Source organism: Mizuhopecten yessoensis, unplaced genomic scaffold (assembly GCF_002113885.1).
Source record: "Mizuhopecten yessoensis strain PY_sf001 unplaced genomic scaffold, ASM211388v2 scaffold10631, whole genome shotgun sequence".
Taxonomy (NCBI): Eukaryota; Metazoa; Mollusca; class Bivalvia; order Pectinida; family Pectinidae; genus Mizuhopecten; species Mizuhopecten yessoensis.
In genome coordinates this window covers 320,266-329,939 of record NW_018408643.1, presented here as the reverse complement: position 1 = coordinate 329,939, position 9,674 = coordinate 320,266, and the positions used below count along the sequence as shown (strand labels likewise).

Here is a 9,674-nt window from a genome sequence, read left to right as displayed (position 1 = left end):
AAATTTAGATTAAAAGAATTCACCGGTTTCTTGAATTATATTGATTAAAAAGCACATGATAACTGTGTATGTTATAAGGGTATAGTAATAAATCCGTCACACTAATGGAAACATAAAATTATTGGTTAAAGAGTAGGATGAGTTTTCTCCCCTGTTACATATACAGTACGTTAAATGTCTGCAGGCCTTTTTATCAAAGTCCTCGTTTATCTTATAATCGTGAAGTCATAGTAACATTAAAGGAAATGTCTAGGATTATTTTCACACATTTTATATTTTTATAATTGGAAACAGTTTTATATATACAACCGAAAGAAGTCTGTTCATATTCGGTATAAGTAATGTACCTGAGTTTATGTTATCACTATTTTGTCTGATACAACAGATTGTTTTATATGTTTAAAATCATACATTGATAGCTCTGTTGACTACTAGGTGACCTGGTTCTATATGATTTCCATGTGTCATAAAACAACTGTTTGATATGTTAACGACTGTGTCTGTGATCGCCGTTTCCTATCGATAAGAAATATATCAATCTCTTTTCATTTCTTTATTTCAGGTTGTTTACTTCGAATATATGATGAATGTCTTTTAATACTAGTTTTATCTAAATTATTCTTATTCAGAAACATTTCAAGAACGGATAATTATTTCTTGTAAACTTTTAATCAAAACAATTTTCAATTCATGTCTTAATTTGACTAATAATATAAGCTATCACCTGTAGCGTTTCGCCTATCGATATGGCGCTTCTACACACTATATCAGATAGGTTACAAATACCACACGTTTAATACGTACATAGTTTGTGTAGAAAGTAAAACATTGATATTACATATTTCCAAACTAATGAATATTATTCAAAATATCTATTTTCTTTAATTTACAGCGTAGTGTTGAGCCGTAGTAGTCATAAAGGTGAAATGACATTAATCTTATTCTCTTAGTGGAAATTGTTCTGTCTTACACCCAAGTTTGGGAACAATTATATTAGTCCTCGTGTATTGTCATCACTTTGATAGCTACACACTTATCTATTGATATTGTATACGTTTCTGTTTCATGCAGACGGAAGTAACATAAAGACTTCTAATGGAAATACATAACCAAATATTGAGAAATTATAAAGATGGAACTTTCAGATGGAAAGTAGAGATTTGTCACGTCCTGAAATTCAACAGCAATGCAATCTCTGTAAGACATAAAAAAAACAATGAATATGATAATTCTTTTTATTAATAAAACATTCACAACGAGCTCTTAATCACATAATTAACTCCATTCAATCCTATAAATTATTCTTAATATCGATTTTGCAAAAACAGTACATTATAAATTACAAAATAAAGTAAAATCTAAAAAAGTACATCTTTCAAATTTTTCAAACAATTTAAAAAAATAAATATTTTGATATTGAATAATTCAATCAAGTATTACAATATATATTTGTTATTGATAACACTTCAAAATAAAGCTCTTCATATTAAAATAACAAATAAAGATGTAAGATGAAATAAAACTATTGAATACGAGTATACAATTTTAATAAAAATATATCAGTATGCGTCCCACGGTATATAAACAAAGAAATAAAAAAATATAAAAAATATTCTTTCTCTGAAAATCATATTATATACGGAAGATTATACGTTCATTGCGATACAAAATAATGAATTAAAAAAACAAATATATACGAGATAAAAATTGAATAAAAATAAGTCATTTATGCAACACTATCAACCTGCCTAATGTATATATTTACATACTTTCATCTCTAGCTTATCAAACTGTGACTTCGTATACATTATCGTATATACGCAGTGAAAGAAGGTTCGGCGAATTGATACCTGTTTGAAATACGGCGCATGGCTAGATATATGTCTCTACGGTTCAGCGATACATAATATTCTGGTGACAACTATGGTTCGTAATTTCAACACCTTGGAACAGATAACACTTCTTGGATCAAATCTCGTCTAATTACGCAACAGTGGAATGATGATAAACCTCGTATTCAATAGATGCACTTGCAAATTTCCATGTCTTTAAAGTAAACGATGTTGGCTTCGTTCCTTACTTTTCGACCGTAAGCAGTATGTAAATGCGCGAATACAACGAGGATTATAATCAAGATTAAATAATTTAATAGTTGTTCGCTGTGTATTTTCTGAGTTTATTATAACGTTTTCTTCATCGAGCTCGTTAATCATAGTTGCCACACTTGTTCATTCTACCGTTTACGCCATCGCAATGAAGGTCACAATTTATTTGCTAAAAAAAATAAAAAAAAATATGCTTTTTATTTTATATTCCTCGATCTAGAATCTCATTTTAATGAAATGTCATGTAATGTTCTTACTTCATATCTTGATAAGAATAATAAGTACGAACTTATTTTTAAGATGTTGAATGAACGATAATAGTGTATGCTTTTGTACCGATATTTCATATGATAAAGGCAATAATTTGTTTAATAAAAATAAAGATTAAGATAAAAATATCCCAGGCTTTACTGTACTACATCAGCACAACATATTCAAACAAAACACAATTCGTTTCAAAATAACTCGCAACTATTTCTGAGTAACGATCGATTAATAAATTATTCATTGAAGGTTTTCTTTTATTCTCAAGAAAATCTTATCATATCTGAAGGTTGAAGCAGCAACTCGTCATAAACGATGTTAAATAACTCGGAATACTGCATTGGTATACGGTAATGTATTGGAAACAATTGTTTAATCACGATTAAGATCCAAAATACGCGATGAATAAGCAAAAGAAAATACTCAATACATACGACCTATTCACAAGCATATATTTACCAATTTGTACATATTGTTTATCGAAACAAATTAGGTTGCAAACAAAAATGGTTAGTAGTAGGAAGTTTAATTATCACGCTACAAAATTATTTTCCAACTAAAAATTCAAAATCTCAGACAATGCATACTTCATTTAAAAATATAACCACCAAATAGATATTTTAACAAGTAAAATGATAAATCAAAGTAACGAACGGGTGCGAAAATCAAAAGAAAAATAAACAAATCTACTAATTGAATTTGTTTTCTTTTTGGCACTCAGTAAACATCAGTAAAGCAGAAAACAATGGTGAGGTTTCCAAAAGAGAATTAGACACAGTATGTATACATGTACCTTGGAACACGCTTTAAATAATTGAAAATATCAAATAATATATCATGCTAATACTATTGTTAAAGTAGTAGGATACACAGATATGTATTTAAGGTGGTAGCAGTAACCCCAAAACAAAGCAAACATATCAGGCGTCATATACGAATTTAAATAACTCGGAATAGTTCAAGAAATACTGCATTGACATTACGGAAATATAAGGAACAATAAGGAAAACTAGTTCTAAAATTATGATGAGATCCAAAATACATAAGGAATTATCACAGATAACTGAAAAAACATGACCAAATCACAAGTAATAATGATGTAAATATATACAGTTGTACGTATGGGGTAGTAAACAAAATTACTTTTTAGGCATTTGCACGGTCACATTAGGTAGGATTTCAAGACACTTGTCAAGGCGGACGCTGTAAGTGAATTTTCCGGGATCCTCAATTTTTTTAGTAAACTCCTCTGTCAATATTTGCGATACAATCGATATTAGATTGACAGTTCTATTTTCTTCGTCATTGATGTCTAACGTAAATACAATGGAACCACTATCTCCGCGTTTAGCGAATTCACTACCATCGCGCCCTTTGATCAAGTAGCCTTTCTGCGTATCGACAGGTCCAACTTTTCGAAAATCTTGGCTGACAACAACTCCTGCCGTCATTTTGGTTGTAGCACCTTTTTTGTACATAACAGTACCAGATGCAAGAGAGCCTTTAAACAAAACACCGTCACATGATTCACCAGTATCATTTCTGAATTTTTGAGAGCAAACGTCGATGGTTGTCATGTTCTCGTCGAGTTCTATCAAGGCGATGTCAAATTGCTTTGCTGAAATATTTCCCTTGCGATACTGTTTTGCGAGGCATTTTCCGAATTTCACAGTTTGTTCATCTTTTCTGACGAAACATGCGTCATCGCTTTTTGCAAAAATATGACCTGCGGTAATTGCCACGACGATGTGTTTAGGAATTCCCTGTTCTGAATGTGTCGATCCATCTGCTTCTGTGATTGTCTCTGTGGCGACCGGGTGTACAGTTGCGTTTGTTACCATTCCGATAGAGCCAGAGTTAGATCCAGTTTGGAATGCATGGCCTTGCTCCAAACCCGTGTCTGTCAAGAAGTCTTGTGAAACATGTATCACTCTTAAAGGTATTTTGAAGTCGTATCGATCGCTGCAAAGGTTTGTTATCTCTTGGGTGGTCTGTTTTTGTACTTGGTCACTGCACTTTTCGTCGATAAAGACTATAAAGTTGTCCGCAAACAATCCAAATGCCATTACGCCGCAGTTTTCCATTCTGAAAATGTAGCAGAAAGAATATTGAAGACGCATTCATGTAAACATAGCATACATTCAGTCATGAAATACCTAACCTTAATCTGGTATGTGCTATCTTGAACTATGTAACGGATTCGTATTTGTTAAAAGAGGGATTATTTTCACTTTTGCGACCGTTGTTGTTGGTAAACCTGCACTTTTCTTCACGACAACGATGGCTTCATTTTATTTGTAACCGACAACTCCCTTTCTGTTGATGGTAATGAATTAAAATATAAGAAAAATCTTTAGGGAATATTTTTTTACCAAAAGTTATATTGCAGTAAGAATAATGTTTTAAGCCAAAAAAACACCCTCACGCATTCAGTGCTGAATCTATATCATCTGGAATTTCACATTTAGTAGAGCCACCAGCTGCTGATGTTTCACAGTCCGGAAGCACTCTTCGGGTAAGCAATACAGTCACAGCTTCCTTGGTGTTCCGCAGCATGGTTATTTGGTCAGGGTTTGGAGACTTGATTATGTCCTCATATTTATCAAGGCTTTGCTGCACTTCTTTTGCATAGGTGAACAGGTCTTCGCCTAGAATATGGGTAAGTTTTCGTCGAATGCACGGCTGGTCTTTTGTTTCTTCACTGAAATCTTTTACTGATTGGCTTTGTCCGGATATCGCAACAGCAGGTGGACTCGGAACATGCAACACTTTCGATGATTCAAGTATCTGCCCAGTAAATTAAAATGACTAGTTAATTTATGATGTATAAATAAATGTTAAATTTAATTTGTTGGACTGTTTGGGGATCAAAGAGATTAGTTTTATGTTGTGCATTTGACAGTAATATAGTCGGTGCATACCAATGATTTGTTTCCTTTGATGTTTATCCTCATCTGACTATGCTAGAGTACAAAAGTGAGGGTAATATTTATTCAGTTATAACATGAATATGCAAAAGTGTATTCGCACTCATAACTATAACTGTACATATAAACATCTTACAGTTATATCAAAATAAGTTAATAATTTTCATTTGTTTATTATTTTTTGGTCATATGTCATTATTTCGGATATTTAAAAGTAAAATGGAAATCTCTATACCATAGCTTCAAGAGATAAACCGAAATGATATGTTCACGTGTTCAAGCTTTTATCAAACTACTTACATAATTGTTCGTCTGATCTTTGTGTAGAAAGAGAATCAGACACGAACAGTCTTGATCAGGTGTCACAATTTTACTGTCTCCTTTGAAACATTTCTCTGAAAAAATACGTAATTTATATCTATTAATTGTATGACCCAACTTCAAGATCATTTTATATTGCAGGTTTCTTATGTCATACTCTTCAGCAGGAACTGCAACCATTGCGGAAAATAGAGATAACATTTGCACTGGTTTCAAGTTTTACTCATGAAGCTTTTATTGTTTACATTTTCAAAAAAAGTGACATATATTCGATCAACTTATTTTGTTACATTTTTTCTACAAAACCATTGGAGTGGGGCAGTGTGGGGCAGAAAAATTAAGCCAAAATTTCAAAGATCATGTTTTGCTGAAAGGCTCAATTGTAAATGCTATTTTAGCATTGATACTGAAGTTACGGGGTCAGATAACGTGAGACGTTGTTCAGCGTGCGGCTGTACGGTCGGTGTGTTTATCATATCAACTCGTTGAATACATGATTGAAGTGTACGGCATAGCCGTGTAGACATCTTATAAGGCAAAGGTTATTAGTGATGCATGTATATTAGTATATGAATGCCACATTTTTGTACGAAAACAGAAATTATATTTACAGAAACATAATTTGAATCGGCTTTGGGGTCGGTATGTCCGGTATGCTAAAGGTATTATTGTTAACATTATTACCTGTAACATCCATTTTTTCACTGTAATCATGGTCACCCATTATGGTAGATATCTTTTGTGAAATATCATCCACATCACTGCCCGTAGCTATATATAACGTCAGTTCTTGTTGATCAAGGAGTCTTGGGTACTTCGGAACATGGATCCCATCAACGTTATCAACTATATTTTGACACCTTTTCTGAATGTCCCTAGCGAATTGCAAGTTTCGCTGTAAGAGTGGAAAGCTTTCCACTTTGCAAATTAGACGAAATACCCGAATATCCGGATCTGTATTGACTTTTGTAATGTTTGGTGTTTTGCCAGTGCCTGGATACGTGTTTTCTCTACGCAGTTGGTGCTTCCCATTCTGCATGTAATAATGCGATATGCAGTGAATAACACGAAATCTCCAAACCATATTCCAATGGTATAACCATCACGACTACTTAATAAATGATTAAGATAAATCATTCAAAAATCAACTGCTTTATATTAGCGCATGTAATATCAAAAGTTAAAAAGCATCATCAGCTCATGTTTTCTATTAGCGTAACGGTGGCGCTCTTGAGAGTATCCGAACAATGACTGTGCATCACGCTTTTTAACTATTTTCTATGAGTGGTGGAAAATCATAACGTTGTAAAAGAAAACATAGTTTGGCTACTTACTTCGCCTAGGACTTGATCAGTCCTACGTGATGACCCTGCTGATATCGGTTTGTGCCTCATAGCGTGTACGGTTTGTGCAGTTTGTTGAATAAATCCTGTAGGGAATTTCTTTGATAGGGTCTCGCTAATAATCTTTCCCGGCGGCGGTTCTGCATGCGAAATAATTGTCACAAGTATAATTTATGTGATACAATTATGAATTGAACCAATTTATAGCATTACCTTAGTTCATACTAACACGTGCACATTATTGCAATTGTTCCACTAGATGCTTTAACCATGCTAAATTACTCGTATTAGGAATCCGGTCGTTTACTAATCAGCTTACTTTTATCCATTAATCTTCAATAAAAAAAATACTGGTGAGTACGACTTAAAGGCCATAGCTAATGATATTCTATGATAAGAAATCATATATATGCAATAATGACAGCGGTTTTTTTCCTTATCGCTGATAGAACCGTCTTAAGTACACGTATGTAGGAATCCTGTGTGAACTAATGTATCAATCAGTACAGTGAATATACACGTGACGACTCGTGTTGTTCCGATTATTGATCGAAATCTAATCGATTCCAATTAATCTATTGTGCGATTCCAAACTGTTGACATTATATTGTTTGATTTTCTTTAAATGTTTTACTTATCATCCTCAAAAATATATTTTTTCTAAAAGTTATGAGGTATATAAATTCTGATTTAATAACTAATATTTGATAAGCTTTAAAACATTAGTATGGAATTAGATGTGTATGAAAAAGGACTCTTGTGGACAACATTTTGCTTTGCAAAATTATATTGCAAGTCCCATCACTAAACTGTTACGCTGGAAACGTATGCACAATAGTTGTTATATATGTACCGAAATGACTCAAGTCAGCTACGCTGTTTTAACTATTGTACATACGTTTCCAGCGTAGCTGAAATCGACATCGATTTTATGGACAATTCGTACACATTTTACACCTTTGTGTGCATATGCTTCACTGGTCATTTGTCTGAAGAAGGTGACAGTGTACATATCGTACAAGTCATAGAAACGTCACATAGAAAATTTTATTGGTTGTGTAAAAAGAACTTCTCATAACAAGGTATAATTACTGTAAGATAAGATTACTAGACAAGTTGTCTCCAAGGTCATACCTTTGTGCGGGTAACAAACAACAACATAAAGAACATACTGTTATGTAATTATGAGTTTCATAACAGTTAAATAATTATTTGCATTGCTTACTATGTTGACTGAAAGTAAATAACCTCACCTCTACGTGTCGCATATCGATTTATGTAAAACTTATGGAAGGCACGTCAGAGAATTTAATAAATATGCGTAGTTGGATTGGTTCCAAAGTTGACGATATGGGTTATTTACAGAGATTTTATTCTTAAACATGCAGGTACATTTGTACACGTTTTGCTATCGATGGTATAGAGTTTTAGTTCAATCGGTTGTTTCATGAAGAAAGATTTTCTTTGGCGCAAGAATGCTCTTATATATTAGAGTTTTACTGGTTTTTGTTTCCCCATTCGTTTTGTTGATAATACACAAAGGAATAAATGCAAAGACGTAATAAAGTATAACTTCACATCAGATCACAATAATAGATTAAAATTACAATTATATACTTTGATAACTAAAATAGTTGATAACAAAAGGGTTGAAAAATGTAGATGCATTTAGCATTATGGTCTCAATATGTCAAAACAGAATCTAGTTGTATTTATGGAACTTGGCCTCCATTTATTCAAATATGTAATTTTTTAATCAATGAATAATGAACAAAAATAAAACAAGGGGGGGAAATTTAAATAAAGAAAGTTGGTCTTACATTGCCATTTTTTGTGTTATGCTGTTATCTATTATTTTCGTTTTTGACGTGCTTTAGAATCGAGCGCAAGCACAGAGCACAACAAACAGCATCCTTGAAAATGTGATCAAAGTTTTTCTTTTTATGTCATTGTCTTTCAAGTAAGAGAAATACCATATATTTTCAACATTATATATTTTACTTACGTTGTTCCAGTGTTACATTTGCCATTTCCTGCAAAATAAATAATGTTTAATATATGGTATAGCTTATCAGAGGAGGTTTTGAATATTGTTGGATATTTGTGAAAATTTAAATTTTAAGTTTTGTGTGTAAAAATATTTACATTTGAAAACAGATTATAATATGTTAGCTTGCTGTATGAATATTGGATATATGATTTAATTTTACAACTGTGACATTTTGCCTTTAGTTATCTATATATTTACATAATACCAAAGTGGTAGATGTCATGTATGTTGTAGATGTGTTAGGTACAGGATTATAGAGGTTCATGAGGTTATAAAAGTTTCGTTTTCCCTATGTGTTGAGTGTGTGTACCAGGTACGCTACCGGATGATTATTATGTTGACCACCGACGAGTAAGGGCGTAATTAACCTTTAAAACCTCGACAGGCTGACTGTGCCGCCGATCAGCTAATTATGTAACTTATAAGTTGAAAGAGTAACATGCTTGGTTAGATTGATATGTATATATATAAAATTTACATTTGCATGGCATTGTCACTATATAGCCTCTTTGAAAGCTGTGTCGTTGATGGGACTTTAATTACCATGCATCACGAGACATAATTCTTAGCGTATTAATACAACACTGACCGGAACTACAATATCCAATATAAATAAACATGACGGCTGCTGAAATATCGCTGGGCATTGTGAGATTTGACAATG

The 9,674-nt window shown here is 32.7% G+C and overlaps 1 protein-coding gene across 2 annotated transcripts in view; it reads right to left on the bottom strand.

Annotated features, from left to right (window-relative positions):
• Positions 1-1,569: 1,569 nt before the first annotated feature.
• LOC110461515 overlaps positions 1,570-9,674 on the bottom strand; it is an 11,528-nt gene continuing 3,423 nt past the window's right edge. Inside the window, exons 2-7 of one of the 2 annotated variants that reach the window (XM_021514999.1) lie at positions 8,966-8,993; positions 6,952-7,100; positions 6,302-6,650; positions 5,597-5,691; positions 4,795-5,156; positions 1,570-4,454 (exon numbers count right to left, since the gene is read on the bottom strand). In XM_021514999.1, the coding sequence (XP_021370674.1) occupies positions 3,509-4,454; positions 4,795-5,156; positions 5,597-5,691; positions 6,302-6,650; positions 6,952-7,100; positions 8,966-8,990 (1,926 nt within the window). In that variant the 5' untranslated portion in view covers positions 8,991-8,993 and the 3' untranslated portion in view covers positions 1,570-3,508. The remainder of the gene's footprint in view (positions 4,455-4,794; positions 5,157-5,596; positions 5,692-6,301; positions 6,651-6,951; positions 7,101-8,965; positions 8,994-9,674) is intronic. The other variant, XM_021515000.1, reaches the window with a different exon arrangement.